The sequence below is a fragment of the Siphateles boraxobius genome, unplaced genomic scaffold (genome assembly GCF_051911475.1).
Source record: "Siphateles boraxobius isolate OS27281-9 unplaced genomic scaffold, OSU_SipBor_1 7, whole genome shotgun sequence".
NCBI classification, from domain to species: Eukaryota; Metazoa; Chordata; class Actinopteri; order Cypriniformes; family Leuciscidae; genus Siphateles; species Siphateles boraxobius.
In genome coordinates, this window is record NW_027509197.1 from 1,114,845 (window position 1) to 1,135,000 (window position 20,156).

Consider the following 20,156-nt stretch of genomic DNA (forward strand, 5'->3'; position numbering starts at 1 on the left):
TGGACGAACATTTTTTGGTCATGTGACTTCTCGCGCATGTGTCATGGTGCTCTCATGAACTCACTCAGAGGCCCACATAGAAGAAAATGAATAGTTGGATTTTTTTCGCACAAAAAGTGTTCTCGTCGCTAAACTCAAGGTTGAGTCACTGTATTCACAAGGACTATCTAAATTTGTGTTCCGAAGATGAACGAAAGTCTTATGGGGTTGGAACAACATGAGATTGAGCATTACATCAAAATTCATGACAGAATTTGCATTTTTGGGTGAACTAACTCTTTAAGCAATAGACTTCATTTGATTATCTGTTTGAGACACGATTGAGGTACTACAGAGATCGAGTTTAGTTTAGCATTTAGGCCATGTGTCCACCAAAGCGATTTTACCCAGCTAAAAAAACCGGCTAACTGGGGCCGAAATGTTCAGCCGCACATTTCATTGTTTTTTCAGTTGAGACTTTTGGTTGCTATGATAGGGAACATCTGCAGAAGTGTATATGTTTTCACAGATAGCTTATTTCTGAATATAAAATGTCGACAGAAAGTAAAGTATTTGCTCTGGCCCTTGTTTTAAGTGACTTTGTTCCATTGTTGTTGTCATCTGTTGATGTTGTACAAGCAGGATGTTGTAGTTGGTCGCTTTGGTATTTGTCCTGCCCCTCCTCCACTGTGATTGGACGGCTGGGTAAAAAGTGGGTAGACAGCCAAGGAAACATTTCTTAATTGCATTTAGTTTAACTTGATGCACTTACATATCTAAAACTAAACAAAATTACTTAACCTTTAAGTAAAATTAAAATGAAAACCAATTAAAAATATTACTAAAAACTACAATAGTATCTATAAATAATATAATAATATGTATGATACCAAAATAATACAGATCCAACCACTTTTTCTTTACAGTACCCCTCAAAAGTTTGGAAACATTAAAGTTTAATAATGTTTCTGAAAGAAATCTCTTAATCTCACCAAGGCTGAATTTATCTGCTTAAAAATACATTAAAAACAGTAAAACTATGAAATATTATTACAATTTAAATTAGTTGGTTTCTGTTTTACTATATTTTAAAATGTAATTCATTCTTGTATTCAAAATCCATTACTCCAGTCTTCAGTGTCACATGATCATTCAGAAATCAAACTTTTGACCTGCACTCTGTCCTTAAAGATCTTTTTATTTATTTATATGAAGCCAGAATTTATATTCTGATTAACAGGAAAAGCGTATCATAGAGAATCTAAGGATTCAAGCTGAAATACAGGTCAATTGCTTTCCAGGTAAAAGAGATGAGGCACAAGAATCAGTGTACACTGAGTCTCTTTCCATCGCTGATGTGTTGTTTTTCCTGCTGAATGTACACAGGTCCTGGCCACCTCTCCTTGCGTTTGCTCAGTGGCAGCTGCGAGCACCATCTGGGAGGGCTTCATCAAGGCCAAACAAAACAGGTTACACCTTCGGCCATGCCAAGTGCTATTGCCTATTCCTGGTCTGCAGAAACAACAGGGGCTAATCGCAATTTCATGCTCTGATTTTCCCCAGACCTCAATCCAAGCCCCGCAGGAAAAGAAACTTCAGCTCATTTTCAGGAGATATGGGCTACGCGCGCTTCCATATGGCCGTGCGCGGGACAGCGTTCAGCTCATACCCCATGATTACAGAATTCAGCACTTTCACGTTTCTCCAACACTTTTCACTTGTCTCCATACTTAATTTTTGTACTACCAAAGTAGATTTGCATACATCACAGGAGAAAACTGTCTCACTGTCTAGTCACATGTCAAATTACATATTGCGTTTAATAGCATTCTCTGGTAGAACGCTATTCTTTAAAAAAAAAAATAAAGTGGACAACTATGCTTATTTTACAGCTAGCATTTTTTTATCCTACATACACACAAATAAATTATATTTTAACCATTTTCTACATAATTGCACAAAATTACAGCTTGTTTATTAAAGAATACAAATATATTTTCATAGTTGTTAAACAAGTAACTCTGCTGGTCTGTTTGTTGGTCTGACTGCCAATTAGTATAAAATCTGATATAAATAATTTTCACATACACTTCATTGATCAAATGTGACAGTAAAGACATTTATAATGTTAAAATAAATATTAATTAAAAAATGCACCACTGTTTTCACAAAAATATGAAGCAGCACACCTTTTCAACCTTTATAATAATCAGAAATGATTCTCGATCATCAAATCATCATATTAGAATGATTTCGGAAGGATCATGTGACACTGAAGACTGGAGTAATGATGCTGATTTTAATTACTGACTCCTAACATTTGAACAATAGCGTAACACACATTTAAATGGTTTATCTTTATTGTTTGCCTGTTTAGATTATCATAGTTTTAACTATCAAACAGTTTTTTTATGATTTTTATATTTGAGGAGTAAAAATCGGGGTACAGTAATACGAAATAGAACATTTTCAATGCATCAAAAATAAACAATGAAGTCACAGTGAAAAGCTCTCAAAACAGTTTTAGAAAAAAGTTGGAAATCTGATTTAAAAAAAGAGAAAAATCAACTCGACCCAGGACATAAAAGAGCCTGTATTTGAGGAACCGGAAATCGATTGTCAAAGTATAGACTGGTTTGGTAAACCTTAAATCTTTCAGACACAGTTGAGCTAATAGCTCAGTTACTACTGAGAGACAGATGACCAACATTGGCAAGATTTGGGCACATTCAAGTCCAAATGCAGCGGGGTAAAATCTCCCACTTTTATCCCTTCGGTATTCACTCAGTGCTCATGCAAATGTGGGTAATTCAGCGGGGCATAGAAAGCCCTCAACAAATTGCAGGTGTTAGGAAGCCGAAACAAAGGCCACTACAAGCCCTAATGGCATCCACCATCATTAGCAAGTCTTTGATGTGCGTACTCCACTCACTCTTTTATCTCCTTCTCCCCCTCTCAGCCCTTCTCTTTCTACATCTTACGCTATAGCTCGCTCTCTCCTTCTGTCTTTCTCCTCGTAACCCTCTCTCTTTCCGCGGTTCTTCATTAAATCAGTCTTTAGGGAGGGCGCCCACCCCTGTACCCGACATCTGTTTGGCTCTTATGCCTGTCTGTCTGTCACACATCAGTCAGCGTAAAAGTGTTGCGGTGCTAATCTGAAAATATCCTAAAGTACCTGTTTATTCGGAGAGGCGGCAAGCAAAGACGGCAAAATAAAGTGTTTACTTTCATTCCCAGCTTTATTATCCCGGCCGCGATTAGGAGATGCAGCTCGCGGGAAGCGTTTACTAGCAAATGAACATATATGAGAGTGCGGGAGTGTGTGTTCTTGTGTATCAATAGCAGGTTACCTGCTTTACATCCCAGCAGGTTTGAAAGAGAGGCTTTGGAAACACTGCTATTCAAAACTCTTCCTTTGAACTCTAGAGGATATAGAGACAGGACAATGCTAGTCTATTTGTGCTCCCCCTTTGAAGTCCACCCTGTCTATTAGTATGAGAGAGTGTGCTGTCTGACAATAAATACTCCTCTATCTAAAGATTACGGCTGCAGAATATCTGAAAGGTGCCACATTGCTCTGCATACTTGGGAAAGAAAACACACGGTCTAGAACAAACAGTTAAAACCGAGGGGGGAAACTCTTCGGCGGAGTGCGGACCACATTAAAAGAGATCGTCAGGCGCTCCAGATGCGAAGGGCGCTTTAATGAGCGCAAAGAATAGGCAGTCCTGGTTTTATGGAGAGTTATTGAGATATTAAAGAGCACAGGTGCAGGGCCAACATTGAGCTTCTGACACAAGATCAGCTTTGCTTGTCAATAAAATAATTGTGCTGGACAATCAGAGTTCCACGTACTTTACACCATATGCAGTTTCTTCGGTTGTAGTATTGTCTCGGTTAAAGAAAGTCTACTGAAGAACAGTCCCCGCCATGAAGGAAATCTTCACAGGGTTCTCGCAAGCACAAAAACTAGAGAGCTTGTTCAAAATTGATTTCCATGGTAAAACAGGGCCAAAATAATCTAGGGAACAAGATCTCTCTTAATGGATTCGATGTTCTTTAAAGAGGCACTCGCGGGTGTTAGAGTGACCTATTTCAGCCGGCGCTTTTCAGAGGAACTAAATATTCTCAGACGGGGAATAATGCTTGCAGAATATTCTCATTACCGCCTCATCCGAGCACAGGAAAACTGGACACGGCCAGCTATGATTAGAACTAGAGCTAGTCAGTATGCACACACTGACACACAAACACTGACAAACTCACATTCACAGAACTTTGTGATGATTATGTTTCCATATTGTCTCTGTCTGCTGGCTTAAGCATTACTGTCATTCGAAATTAGGCCTTGAGTAATTTTGGTAATCGGTTAATTTTAATTCAGTGTTTTAGGAGGAAGTTGCATGGAAGTTGAGTATAAAATCGACACTTTCGGTTAAACATTAAAATGAATTCTAAAACCAAAATCTGACTAACCTTTTGTTGTGAGACATGGAGGCTATTTATGAACAAGGAGGTTCTTCATTCACTGTAATACATGGGAAAGCACTCGTGTCCAAAACACCTTCACAGAAGTGTGAATAATGTGCCTGCTTGAAAATCACTCACAGTAATATTTGTCTTTAAAACGTTTTCCAAATATGTCACAAACTTGGCATAAATTTAAAGATCAAAATTTCTGAAAGCCTACCCAAAACTTTTGAAAGCCTCTTGAGCCTATACACTGTCACTTGGACGGTACCCTTTCAAAAGCTAAAGAGTGACCTTAAAGGTACATATTCATACCAAAAGAGTATACACAGTATTATTATCTAAATGGTAAATATTAGATCATTTTTGAAGGGTATCGTCCCAGTGACAGCTTTGTACCTTTTTTAGAGTTTACCCATCTAACCTCAAAATCACAGTAAAGACGTATTGTTCAGTGGGAAACTGCTTTATGATGCATGTAAAAGGAAAGAGATGAGAACCTAATAAGAGGTAGCACTGTTTTGGATGTACATATACTTATTGTTGCAATTACGATAACTGGGTAATAACTAGTTACTAGTCCTGAAATACCCCTAAACCTAACCTTAACCCATGATGTCACCTTATATTACTCCGTAGTTTCTTGGTAAGTACACTGTAATTACATTAAAAGTGCACATACTGTAAAATAAAGTGCAACCAAACAGAGGAGTTTTCTCACCTCTGTCAGAATGCTCTGAGGAAGGGAAACGGATATCAGTTAGATACAAATGATGACACTAATTGTAAAAATGAACAGAGGAAACTGAACAACACTTAACAAAGATCATGAAAAATTTAGATAACTGGAAAAACAATTTCTACACACTCTTCTATAACGGAAACAACAAAGTATGCACCAATTTGAATATGCACGGACCATGAAACAAATTGCATATTTAGATCAGCCGTTCTCAAATTCATCTCTTCAGGACAAGCATATTTACCAACATCTGAGAACAATGTTTCATTACAATTATTTGACTCTAATTATTAATATGGGATGTGTAAATCTGCGTAAAATACAAGAACAAATTCATCCACTTTTTTATAGTGACAGAAATTTACTGAACAAATGCCGAATTGGCTTCTTACCAAAACGTCACACATCAGATTATGCATCAACTCAGTGGATTGTAATTGATTAACAAATCAACCAAAATATAGGCTAAACTTTCCTGTGCTTCATTGATTTCAAAGAAAAAAACCTTCATATAGTGTTTGGCACGAGAGTCTCCAAATCAAAATGCCTGACAGCAGTTCTGAAGGAAAAACCTCATCAAATCAATATAAACTACTGTTACAATTGGCTACAAACACACAGATCTTCTCTGCAATATATGCATCAATTAACTGATGAGAACCTGATCCAGAACAGACTCAACAAACATAACGTGCCATAAACCGGAAAAAAAGATTGTGCCATTACTGAACTGAAATATCAAACCACCAGAATCATTTTGATATGAAATCTACCTGCAACATGCAAGTGTGGCTGTAAGATATGTGAATTCTTGCTGTTTGAATATGTGTGCAATATTTATTAATTAAATTTCATTCTTTGAAACTATTGGAAATGTAACCTTGCCAACTCAAATAAGGCAAGCATGCTAATAAGGCTGTTCTCTTTCAGCCGAAAGAGAGAGCCAGAAAAATATAGAGAGAGTTTGAGAGAATAAGATCTGTCTACATCTTCACTAAAGATCAGATTTTCTTCTGGGCCCTGAGGGGTCAACAACTTCAGATGAACCAAATGATATGCAAATTTCATTAAACAGCGCCACAAATTGGCTTGTGTGCGCTGTGCGGCCCTTCTCATCTGAGAGAGAGATTTGTCCAGAATTTCTCATCTAGAATCTCGTCAACACCAACATCACGGCAGGTCTGCGAATGTTGTGTTAAAAAAAAAAAAAGATTTAGAGAAAAAGTAAAAAAAACAAAAAAACATGTTTAAAGAACAAAGTGGAAAACAATTTGAAATGCAAGGCATTCATAACAGTCTTATCTTGCTCTCTTCATGTCTTTTTGTCTCTGTTTCTGTGAGAGGGGGGATCAAAAGCAAAGAATCACTTTTCATGTGCTAATGTTATCTGCCTCCTTGAGGAGAATTCAAATTGATGATTGTATCATTATTGGTTTGATAAACTGTGTTTAATGAAAGAACTATATCAAGGATGTGAATCAAAAATAAGAAAGACATTGTAGAGTATTCCTCAAACTTTCCATAACCATGAGAGGCTTTGAAATGCAGATATTGCCTGACACCATGAGATAAGGTCAAATCTATCTCTGAGTGTGCAGGGCTGCCCTAAACATCACACAATATTAAAAAGGGCAGTTCAATGTTTGGTTCATAGGGCCTTTAAAAAGTAGGTTTAGACAATAAGGACTATTTTTAAAAAAACACCTAAAAACTAAATAAATGTATTCTCTGATCTTTCATTGTTTATAATATAATATTGTTTTGGTGAAATATCTTTATAACTTTACATATAATTAATCTTTATATATAATACTCATGTATTATAATACTCTTTATGTATTATTTAATAATACAGTGGCCTTACGAAGAATTTCGATACTGAAATCACACTTAAAAAAATCTGAATGACATTGCAATAGATATAAAATAACAAAGAAAGTGTCAACAACTGCTTTTCTTTTCACTAACTGTACTTTTTTCATAATTTTTGCTCAATAAATTTTAATCAACTGGGGTTTTGGTGATTTACATTAGTGGATGTATGAAGTCAGTTCTTCTGAAGTTCACACATACTCCTTTTCCACCAGAAGGGTTCATGTTATGGAGCCAGAACCTGTTTTCGACAAGGCTGGAGTCTGTTGCGAAAAAGTTTTGTTTTTCCACAGACTTGAGGAACGAATGCTGACATAATGCTGCTCTGTGTTGTTTACCTGGCTTTTGTAACATGTATAGTCTGTTTTTGACTTGACTTGTCCAGGTGCATGAGCCGTCCCTGTGGGACTTCTCGTGGAGTATGAGGGTATGGAGGAAAGCCCTGCCCACACTCCTGCAGCTGTGAGCGAGCTGCAGCTGGCCTCTGCAAAATGTTATGAAGATTTGGAAGAGGATATGTCCTTTATTCTGCCATTCCTGCTGGTCCAGCCCAGCTCAGAGTTTCCTTTGTCTCCTGAGTACCGACCCAGCCTTCCTCTCCCGCCTCCTCTTCCAACTTCAGCCAGCTCCCTGGGCCTGGTTTCAATGGTTCCCTTCAGCCCCTCGGCTCCTCTTCTGATACCACTCTATTGTGTGGATTTGCCTCGGGTCTTCCAGTCTCCAGCTTCACCCAATCAAGAGCATCCCCTGTCTTCGTCTCCAGTCGTCGATCCATTCACTCCACCTCGGCCCGTCGACCTGTCGGTTCTGACTTGGCTGCTCTCTCTCTCGACTCCACCTGATACTATCATCCTTAGTCCTCTGGCACCTTGGCTCCACCTTGGATTCTCATTACTGCGGCTCCAACTCAGTCTGCAGGACCATCGGTTTCGCCTGGTCTGGCTGGCTCTACGTCCTGGGCTACACATCCATCGGCCTCGTCTCTGTCAGTCGTCCCCTTGGAGTCGTCAGCCAGGTCCCACCATGGCTCCTTGACTCCTCCTAGACATTGCCACCCTGTTCTCTCCCTCTGTCATCTCCCCAGGTTTTCTGTCCTCTGCCTGCTCTGCGTCTTCCTCCAGAGTCCTCCTTCTGCTTTGCTGTTCACAGTACCGGGAAATGATTCTAGCGAACCAGCAGCTCGCATAAACTGCCGATACTCTCATCTGTCCTTTTCGGATATAGATTAAAACAGAACTCATTTATTCACTCGCTATCTCTTAAGCTGGGTCCCTCTAGTGTGCACATAAAGAGCAATGTAGTGCAATGTTATTAGATTGCTCAACAATGCGCTAGCATTTCGCTGGCCTGTCAACCTGCCATCCGTACTTGCCGTCTTTTTTATCTTGTGTGATCTTCCCTTTTACAAATCCATCAAACAAGTGTGGTGAGTTGGATCAGTCAACAAACACGGTGAGTCATGTCATCATATCCTGTTATTGTCACTTGCACTCCCTGCCACATGTATAGCATAGCCTTCTCTGTCAACGACAAGGGTTTCACTTGTGATAAATGCAGGGAGATAGTCAGGCTGACGGAGAAGATATCAGAATTAGAAACACGCATCCAAACTTTAATCGAGGACAGAAAGAATGCAAGGGCTTTAGATACTGTTTTGGATTCGACTAACTTAGCAAACCTTGTACACTGTTCGGTTCTGGCTTTAGAGCAGGGAAACTGAACATAGAACAGGTTCTCCCCAGTCAGTGAAACACCCATTGAGAATCCTGTTGAATGTGCCCTAGTTATTGGCGATTCTATTACACGGAACGTGAAAATAGAGACACCAGCCACCATAGTCACATGTTTGCAGGGAGCCAGAGCAGCTGACATCAGAGCAAATATAAAAGTGCTGATGATACTCAGCTCTATATATCCTCACGCCCCTACGAAACTTACCAATTCTCAAAAATTAACAGAATGCATTCTGAAATTCTCAATTCTGAAAAAACAGAGATTCTGATTATTGGACCAAAACCCCCTACACGTAGTAACCTAGAATACTGTTTAACACTTGATGGCTGCTCTCCCTGAAGTCTTCGTCGTCGGTTAGGAACCTGGGTGTGCTCTTTGATACCAACATCTGTAAAACCGCATTCTTCCATCTTAAAAATATATCTAAATTACGTCATATGCTGTCCATGACAAATGCAGAACAGCTAGTTCATATGTTCATGACCTAAACTAGATTGAGCTAGATTATTGTAATGCTCTACTGGGTGGTTGCACTGCATGCTTAATAAACAAACTCCAGCTGGTCCATAACACCTGATGTACTCGTTACATCATAAGAAAAATGGCATCTATGCTAATATTAGTCTTTCTGTTTATCATGAGGTTTACCGTAGTAAGCCGGACCTGGGCCATATCCAGATCAGATGAAATACCTGCGCCTAGACACGACCACACAACGCAGCCCTGTAGTGTCAGCAGAGACCGTGTCTATATATTAAATATTAAACGTTTCTGTTTTTATTTGAAAACAGTGTCATTTAAGCGGCCCATAAGTCAATAACTAATGATTTTTACAACCAAAATGAATCAATCAAAAACTTACTTAAGCTGGAAAATGATTGAACTGATGTACAGCCAAAACAATCTTTGTTGTATTTATTTCCTATTTTCACTTTTAAGCTGCTTTGAACGATCTGTATTGTAAAAAGAGCTATTGAAATGAAGGTGACTTGACTTGACTTGACTTAAAATATCACTTGCTTTGATAAATCAATGAAATTCATTCATATATGTTTTTAAGTGTGTCCAATACAATACAATCTTAGTACTTGGCACAAAGTACTTAGTGTTCGAGTACTTTTGGGCACCACTGTATGTATATGGGTAGAAAGTCAATAGAAAGTCAGGGTTTCTGAAAATAACTGCTGTTGTGTCCTGAGTGACTATTATGACACCACAGGACGCCAACGTCTCCAAAATCAGTGAGCTTTGTCATTAAATTCTTCATTCATTCATGCCATGTGACATCTGCACTGTCTGTCATGTGTATTAGGGCAAAACGTGTCTGATCTGACAGTCTGCCACAGCAAACAAGACTACAATCACAAAAAGAGTTGGACAAAGAGCACAGAAATAAAGAAACAAAGCAGTCTGTGAGTGATTTGTTGTTTCTCTGAAGAGCAGTTTTGCTATATTTTTTAGTATTACTCATTTATCTGTGTTTGAGTACAGAGAGACACTGACACTAGTCCTGTGCCAAGGTCTGTTACCATTGTCAAAAAGCACCACCTTTCTTCTGTGGCCAGATAAGTGTCCTGTATAATTCATCCTTATAAAACAGATGATTCAGGTCTAAAGTCTGACTGGATGAGCCATCTCTGAAGCCAAATTAATTACACAATAAAATATGTGAAGTTGTGCTATATTGTGATCATATTCAAGGCTAAAAGGGTCTGAAAGCAATCGTAGTATCAACTAACTATTTTCTCAATATAAAACATTTATATTTAAAGCTACATCTACACATATGTAGTTTTTCCTCTTTGTCGCCATCTCTGTTAGAAATCTGCAATTGCAGTTATTCCGGAATTATCAACTTTACTTGGGTTGTGCCCCGGCACGGCACAGCGCGGATGAATCCAATGTGTTGAGGAGAATGTGCACCTTGAAAAACTCTCCTTTCATATTTATTGTTTTTTACCAACGTTTTGATAAAAAAAACGACGAAAATTGGTGTGTTGGTGTGAAAATTGGTGTGTTGGTGTTTGTGTCAGTTGGTGTGAATTTGCAATCACAGATTCTACTTTTTGGAAGTATGACCAACATAAGAATTTTCACCAAAAAATGTCATCTGAACAATTAAGTAACATCCAAAAAAAAGCATTGCAGTAAATCGTGCTGATTAAATCTAACGATCCTTTCATATCACGTCAAAGCGTACAAATTATACTTTGTTCTCAAATTGTTCATTTTAACAACATTCGTATTGCGTAACTACATTTAATATCCTTCAGATATTTATCCTTGTTTTCGCATGGGCCCAGTTGCAGTCTCTTTTTTTTCTCTAGCCACTCTGAAGTCTGAAGTCTTTTGCATTTTACAACAGGTGAATCTCCAGTTGTCACTGATGATTATCGTTTGAACATTTCTGGATCTGCCATCAAATTAATAAGTTTAATTATATCAAGTGCTGTGAGAAAAGGCTATAAATCTCCACCTCCAACATCCTCATACGCAATATAGCCTACTACCCGAGACTCCTCCTTTATGTGTACAGATGTGACGTAATGACACAAAGGCATGCTTGAATCTCCCGTGGAAATCCACCAGTACCACTGGAAATAAAAACATTATTACAAGCTTACCGTTTTGAATCGAGCTAAGGCAAGCAGATAGTTTTGAACACTGGCTGGTTATGTACTAAATTTTAACCCAAAAAAGTTACGGAATGCAGCTTTAACTTAAACGTTGTACTGAGCAAATGTATGATGTTTCAGACATTCATGATGATTCTTTTTCCGCTAGAAGATACTGTTCCTGACGTGTAAATGACGGTTAGTTGGTGTCTGTGGGTGATGCGCATTGATCAATCAGCATCCCGGAAAGGAAGAGTCCATTTTACAAGAGCTGACCACATATAAACTAGATCAATTAATTCTATATTAATTATCTACCATATACAGTACACTAACCAAATACTGGTACAAGAATATTATTAAATAAATATGACAAATTTTAATAAAGACTGGTGGCTATTTTCCTATTTCTGTTGCTCTTTTAAAAAATAAAAATAAGCTACTTGATGCCGAGCATGATTGAACCACGCTTCACGCTTATCAACACCCCTTAAAGACCCCATAAACGTTTGTAAGAAAACATTTTAATTTACTGAGATGGCATATTTTCTACTGAACAGGATGTTTGGGCAGGACAAATCAAAGGTCTTGTCCTAAACTAAGGTTATTATTATTAATTTACTTGGGTTGGGACACCAATATGGGTAGAAGAAGTGGAAAAGAAGTGTGCATAATTGTAATGTGACCTTTGACTTCCATTGTATAGACAAATAATAATAATAATTTTTTGGTGAACTATCCCTTTAAATACTAAAAAGCCAGTCAGTTGGTAGTGTGTGTTTAATTGTGTGCAGTCGCAGTGGTCTGCGGTCTGTGGAGCTCTTACCAGCTTGTCAGCGCGAGTCTAAGAGGTGGGCGGAGCACAGCTCATCTGGATGAGATAGTGGGAGGGGCAGTAGAGTTTGGGGAGGGGCCAGATAAATCTTCCTCCTCAGGAACCGACTCTATTGTGGACAGTAGTTGATAATATTCATCCTCTCCATCCAGGAGCTTGATTTGCCTGAGAAATGAGAGAGAAATGTGATTTTATCTGTTGCAGACACATGAAGTCAAACAGAGCGTACGCTGTAAAAATATGCTTTATGTAATATCTACATTAACTGGATCTATCAAGTCAAAATTATTAATTAATATAACTGAATAAACTTAACTGTAAGGTTGAAAGAACAAAAGTCATTTTTAAGAGTGAGATAAGGTAGTTTCTGGAGCTAAGTTATAGCTCCAATATGGACATTTTTTAAATCATTGGCAAGTTTTTACAGTAAAATGTTTTAATTACATACTGGTGTAAATTTTCAGCCCTGCCTTGTATCACATAATATGAAAGAGGGTATATTTTAGGTGCTATACTGTACTGGTTGTTATTTCCTTTAAAAACACATCCGAGATTGTACTTTTTACATAGGCTGTGCATTTATGGGGTTGATAAGAAAATTGTGTTTTTGTTTTATGAAGCTGTTTTAGAATATATTGTTAGGCGTGGAATAACTGAATGGTCTGGGAATCATACTGTGAAGTTGATACACTGATACAGAGCTCCACAATAAAAAGGAAATAAGTTAATTTCTGGCTGTATCAGTACACATTTTAATAGTAATTCAACTGGATTGAATGTTATTAAAAAATATATATATATTTTTTATTGTGTCCTCAGTAGTTCAGAAATGATTCTATGGTGAGGCAAATTAAATAATTAAATCAAGAACAAAAACTTGATCCATAATCTATCAACCAATATGAGATCACAAAAACTGCATGCATTATAATTATTGAGGAATGATAGAAACAAAATATAGTTCAAAATTATTTTTTTATCCTAAAAATAGCAGGACATGTCAAATTCCCTAATACAATTCTAAACTAAATTGGCTGTCTGTCTCGTTTCCATTACAAGATACTTTAATGACCTTTCAACTGTTACTCTCTCTCTCTCTCTCTCTCTCTCTCTCTCTCTCTCTCTCTCTCTCTCTGTCTCTCTCTCTCTCACTCTCTCTCTCTCTCTCTCTCTCTCTCTCCCTCTCTCTCTCTCTCTCTCTCTCTCTCTCTCTCTCTGTCTCTCTCTCTCTCACTCTCTCTCTCTCTCTCTCTCTCTCTCTCTCTCTCTCTCTCTCTCTCTCTCTCTCTCTCACTCACAGTCAGTTACATTTGTTTCTGAAACCGCAAAAAATGACAGGTGCTACAATTAATAAAACATATTACTATTTATCATTCCATTAGCTACTCTTTAACTGTAAAAAAAAACAAAAAAACTAAAGTAACAAACTAAGAACAAAAAAGGTTTTTCGCAGGGGTTAAAAATATGAAATAAATAAAAGGAAATGCGAGAAACGGTTAATCCTTTAATAAAGAGCGCTGATATACAGCCTGCTCGAGGTATTAGAGGAACCAGGCTTAACTTCACAGACTGTGAGGTCACATATCTCACAATTAATACATGCATTCTTATACCACGTCTTCTCTCCTCCCAAAAATAATACACATAAAAAGGCTTCTTAAATAGCTCGTATTTTCAGCAGCAAATTTGCATGAGAAGCAAACAGAGCTGTGGTCTTCTCGGCTCCCCTCCTGAGCTGGTGGGGTGTTTAGATACGAAGAAGGAAAGCTGTTATTTACCCCAGTTTTCTGGGTTTCCTCTTGCTCCCCTGATAATCCAGACTTCTCTGCAGAGAGGACACAGAACCAGCGCACGCAAACACATGCAGACAAACACACACACACACACACACACACGCTCGGAGTTAGAAAAGCTTCAGAAAAGACAAGCGCGAAAGCAAGGAACATGCGCGAGAGAATCATTAATTTTTAATTCAAAGTGATTTTGCGTTGAATGTGTGCAGATGCTGATAATATCAGAAGTCACAGCATAATTTTTCTTGATCAAAGCGCGTGGGGCTGAGGCTGATGAGGCAGGCATCTTGCTCGGCTTTGATAAACCACATCAATTATTCACCGTGAAGGGAGACATCCTCACATGAAAGCAACAGATAAAGCGCCAAAGCACATGGTGGAGACAACAGAACGGCAGAGCGGCGTGGGGGTGGGGGCTCGGGGGTCTGGCACAGGTAGTTTTAATTGTATTATCATCTGGAAACAAAGTTAGACAAAGGCTTCCATGAAAGGCTTTGAACTCACGTTGAGATGGTTGTAATAATGACTGTCTTCCGGGCTGTTCAGGAGCTTGGGCTGCTGTCCTCTACGCCGAGGGGATCGGTGATGCAGCTTCACTGTTGGACCTGCGGGACACACACACACACACACACACACACGCACGCACAAACACGGGACGGATCAGTGACACGTCTCCCATTGTGTCGCCCTGAAGGAATTGTATAAGCAGAGCAGCACAAATAAAGCTGACAGCTGCAACATAAATACATCACATGCACACGCTTAACAATAGTACAAGGCAAGATTTTTACATTTTGGAAGAAAATGTGAGTGGTGTCCATGCAAAAGTTGTCATTGCTTTACTGAGGCCGTTGTTATGCGGTTGCAAAAATAATTGGGTGGTTTCTTAGGCCCTGTTTACACCTGGTATTAAGATGCGTTTTGTTCGATCGGATCACAAGTAGACGAGGGCGACACATTCCCGTTTACACCTGGTGTTTTAATCCGTCTCTTTTGTCCACTTTCAACCACATCTGACCTGATTTCTTCGAGGGGAGGGTCTATGGACGTGTTTTTTCAGATCTTTCGATCTAAAGGACGAAATAAGCTTGTGTTATTTACATATGAACGCACACGGAGATGACAGAAAACACACGGAGAGCATCAGCTTTAGTTTCTGCTCAAGATCAACCGAACTGATCTGAAGCCGAACCGAGTGCGTGTTAGAAATCAGGAATGGTGAGAGAACATTGTGTTTGGTACGTTTTTCATCTTCAAACTAAACTCGGGTCTCCAACCGACAAAGTTTAAACCCCGTCTGGCTAGAGCTCTTCTCATAATGTTACTCATTAGATCAGTAGACGGAGAGAAGACTGTGTTTTGTGGCTGTTTGAACACATTCGATCACATGAGTGTTTACACTACGAAAGCAATCCGGTCGAATGTGTTTTCTACTACCTCTGGAAGTGGTCGAAAGTGGACAAGCTCAAAACATTTTAGGCCCGTTAACTCCTGTATTTATCAACGTCCACTTGTGATCCGATCGACCAAAACGCATCTTAATACCAGCTGTAAACAGGGCCTTAATGCCCCGATAAACTTTAAACGAAATCATAGAACGAACTAATGTGGCGTAATGTCGAACAAAATCAAACTTTGTTCGTTTGTTCGATAACAGTATATCGCTGTTCATGTATTTATTTACCCCTAAATGACGAACGAAAAAGAACTTCACAGTGAGTATATCGGGGCATTTAGTCCAAGTCAATAAGCTTCTCAAATATAAGTCTATAAGATTTTTGGTAACACTTTATTAAGATGACGTAGTTACACATTACAACATGTACTTACTATAGTAATAACAGTAAATTAGGCATAATTACAAGTAACTAACCTTAAACCAAACCCTAACCCTAACTATAACTGTATACGTACATGTAGTTAATTAAAATGACTAATTACTTATTTAAGTACAATGTAAATACGTAATAATAATTAAAATAAAGGGTAAACAGATTTCTTTCCCATCCATTTTATCCACTGGGAGAAAATCTGAAATATGATAGTTTAGAAAAATATTGTATAACCCTTCCACAACAAGCCATATTATTTGAGGTGTGATGTATGACAGTAGCACAAATTATATGGTATTCTGGCTGGATTTATTTGATCAAATACAGTAAAAACAGTAATGTTATGAAACATTATTACAATTTAAATATAAATATAAAATAATTTTAAATCATTACTCCAGTCGTCAGTGTCACACGATTCTTCAGAAACATTCTAATATCATGACTTGCTGCTCAAGGAACATTTATTATTATTACCAACGATGAAAACAGTTAAAATATTTTTATATAAACCTGTAAACCGCTTTTCTAATAATTCCCGTTACCACATACAAGTTCAAGTAGTTTTAAATATTCAGTGTGTACTTTTCACAATCAAACATGAGTGCCAACCATCTGATCTTCCAAAATTCTATCGGATTACAATTATCGTAGATCAAACAGCATGCCAGGAAGAGGAGAAAGAGAGAGAGTCTTGCTTCCTCGTGTTCACTCGTAACCTTTCAGATCTACAAACATGACAAAATGAGCAGAAATCCAGGACACTTTTCTACGTCAGCATGTATATTTAATATCTGGGCCTGTTTCATCTCGACGAGGCAGAGCTTCTCTACTCATCATCTTTCCAGATCCACTGTGAATCGTCTCTAAAACAGAGTTCAGTGATGTACTCGTTCTGCAGAACGCTCCGGAACAGAATGGCGTGATGGCTTTGAACAGACCGAAGAACATCTCTATCCTTCTAACACTTCAAAGCACTGAAGTTTAGTCTTTCTCTCGCTGGGTGTAATTCAGCTTTGCATAGATTTGACTTTCTGCTGCTTCGGAAATGCTTAAAGAGCGGGTGATGTGCTCTACTGCTGTACATTGATGCACTTATAATGACTGCACAGTTCTGGTCCACAAGTTCTCCAAATGGGTCAAGAGCACTCAGTGTCACATGAAGCTACTGCTTTAAACTTTAAATTCAATTTTTTCTTTCTGCAAAAGTTGACTTTTCCCATCAAGAACCCTGCAACCTTCCCATATAACAGAACTGCTCTGCAAGTCATTTCATGATTGTAAATCAAAATTCTGTTTGGACAGAAACTCTATTTTTGCCCAATGAGCGTAAATCAAACAGAGAGAGCATAACTGTATAGAATAAAAATAAGAGATGAAAAACTGAAAAAACACATTTATGAACAAATCTGTTCTGACAGCAATTTCATCCAGATGCTAAACACACAGAAGAATATTCTCACCCAAAAATCAAATGGAATAAAATACTGGGAACATGTATTAATACAAATATATATTAATACTGAAATAATTAATTAATAATTGAAATATAAGCTATGATTACAGGTAAGCTAAATCAAAAAATGTGTAATCATAAAAATATTTTTGTTATCAAGCCTGCAACTGTCCACTTTTCACAATCTTATCAATTCATAATGAATAAAATCCTTCATGAAGTTGTTCTTTTTATTGTTGAATATCCTCTATTATCCTTAAAGGGATAGTTCACCCTAAAATTAAAATCCTGTCATCATTTACTCATCTTCATTTCTTTCCAAACCTCCAAGACTTTCGTTCATCTTCGAAACACAAATGAAGATCTTTTTAATGAAATCTGAGAGATTTCTGTCACTATATTGACAGCTACGCAACTACTATTTTGACACTTAAAAAAGTTCATAAAGAGATCATAAAACTAATCCATATGAATTGAGCAGTTTAGACACTACCACCTTATATGATATAATAAAATATGAATATATGAAAAAAAAAAGTGATTAGATAAAAGCTCAACCGAAACTGCTTGACGCGCGAGAACAAACCTCTCGCTGAAGCTCAAACGTGCGGCGTTACACGAGAATGAACCTCATTGGTTCTTGCACATCAACCGAACATGCTTGAACTAAATTAAATTTGTTCAACATATAAATCGATCAAGTGTTACAGACCACTCAAACCGCTCAATTCATATGGATTTATTTTTACAATCTCTTTATGAATTTTTTGATTAGTCAGAGTGGTAGTTGCGTAGCTGTACATGGAGGGACACTCGCATCTCTCAGATTTCATTAAAAAGATCTTCATTGGTGTTCCGAAGATGAACGAAAGTCTTACGGGTTTGAGGGTGAGTAAATGAGGACAGAATTTAAATTTTTCGTTGAACTAACCCTTTAATATGTTGTGCTACTGAAGCAAAAAGGGTTTTGAATGAAGTTTCATGTAAAAAGCTGAAATGTGATAACGTGCAACTGAACTTGCAAGTCAAATGAAGGCAGTTAAACCACTGAGAGAGAGAGAGAGAGAGAGAGAGAGAGAGAGAGAGAGAGAGAGAGAGAGAGAGAAATGCCTTTCAGTTGGATAGCCTTTAAGTAGTTTGACCTTGAGCTATTAGTGATATGTAAGTCCCACTACCACACACATGTGGGTTAGTGCCTGATCCTCCCCCTTTGTCTGGGAAATCAGCACCATTTGATCCAGAGCTCTCCCTCAGGGCTGCTGCTCTTCCTCTGATAGGCCAGCATCACACAAGCAGTCAAAAGCCATCCAAACGCTCTTCATCCCGCCTAGGGCCTGTGTACCACACTTCTGGAGCACAGAATCACACCCCAGACAAAGACGGGACAACACTCCATAAAATCAGGATTCAATTTTTTCTTAGAACCTTTTTTCTTAGAACAACGTTAGACAGAAATGTTTATTGAACTGGCCAGATCTTATATATATATATATAAAAAAAATGAAGTATGATATGAGGCATGGGATTTATCTGAACCTTCTAATAATCCGGCAGTCACTTTATTCAAGCATTGAAACAGATGTCCATACCGTAAATATATTGAAAACATTTAGCTAATTTTGAGAGAGAGACTCAGCATGTAAGGAGGAGACTATTTCTTGCATCTAGAAGTGGTTCTAACGGCACTGAGAAAGGCCTGTTTCAGCCTATACATGCAATATCAGGAGACACATAATTGTGAAAAATCGATATATGTCTCTACCAACAAAAACCTATGGTGCAATCTATTAGCTATTCGATCATCCATCAATTACATCCAGGACTGTCAAGAAAAGATTAGAAAATATATTGGATGAGAATAATTAAAAAAATTGTCTACTTTCTTGAATTTAATTATGTACTGTGTACATTCAAAACAGAATCTTTCGAACAACACTTAAATACTAAAAGCACAGTCTTCAACAATACTTACTGCCCACAACTAGTCACTGGTGTACCTCAGGTTTTGGTGCTTGGACCTCTCCTCTTCTCAATAAAAATAACATTATTAGGACTAGTCAGGCACACAAGCCTTGAATGACAATCCATACTCCACCATCACACATGATTCGGATGCTTTTTGGACAGCTGTGAAGGACCAGGTACTGTCAATCAATCATTCCACCAAAACATGAGTGTGTCGAGTAGGATGAGGCTGAGGGACGTGAGAGCGGCACAAGGCCGGTCCCGTGATTACTGATGAGCTGCATACACCTGCGCGACGCACCGGTCTTGTATCTCTCACGGAGGAGCGGAAGCATAAAGGTGATGATACACGGGGCAACTTTTTGAGCAATGTTGTTGGGCATTCTTGCCGAGCAATTGTTGCTTGGGCACTTTCCCATTGAAAATGAGCAATACATTTCTATCTGGATAATTTAGATTGGTCGTGAGCCCGGTCTCTCATCTGGTTGCCCGTTGGCGGCAACATTGCCCAGCAACATTGCTAAAAAGTTGCCCTGTGTATCATCCCCTTAAAAGGAGGAGTGACGACAGTGGAGATGGAGAGAGGCCAGGCCTGGACTTCTGTTGAGTTTGTTACATGTGACAGCAGTCGTCCATGAGGGGCTGTTGTCTTTTACTTTGATATTAAAGTTTGTTGAATGTTCGCCGGTTCCCGCCTCCTTTTTCCCGTAACATCTAACCTCGTTACAATGAGTTTTAAACTTTGTCAGTTATGACCCCCACAAAACATTCCTGTACAGCAACAATAGAGTATGGCGGTAGCAATGCCAAGGTCATGGGTCTGATTCTCTGATGAATCGAATGCAATGCAACTCTATTCAATC

The 20,156-nt window shown here is 38.4% G+C and overlaps 1 protein-coding gene across 5 annotated transcripts in view; it reads right to left on the reverse strand.

The window, feature by feature from the left end:
• myo3b (myosin IIIB) overlaps window positions 1-20,156 on the reverse strand; it is a 198,974-nt gene that overhangs the window by 2,871 nt on the left and 175,947 nt on the right. For all 5 annotated transcript variants that reach the window (XM_077217020.1, XM_077217025.1, XM_077217021.1 and 2 more), the window contains 3 exons: window positions 14,545-14,645; window positions 14,026-14,072; window positions 12,239-12,412 (listed from right to left, as the gene is read on the reverse strand). In XM_077217020.1, the coding sequence (XP_077073135.1) occupies window positions 12,280-12,412; window positions 14,026-14,072; window positions 14,545-14,645 (281 nt within the window). In that variant the 3' untranslated portion in view covers window positions 12,239-12,279. The remainder of the gene's footprint in view (window positions 1-12,238; window positions 12,413-14,025; window positions 14,073-14,544; window positions 14,646-20,156) is intronic.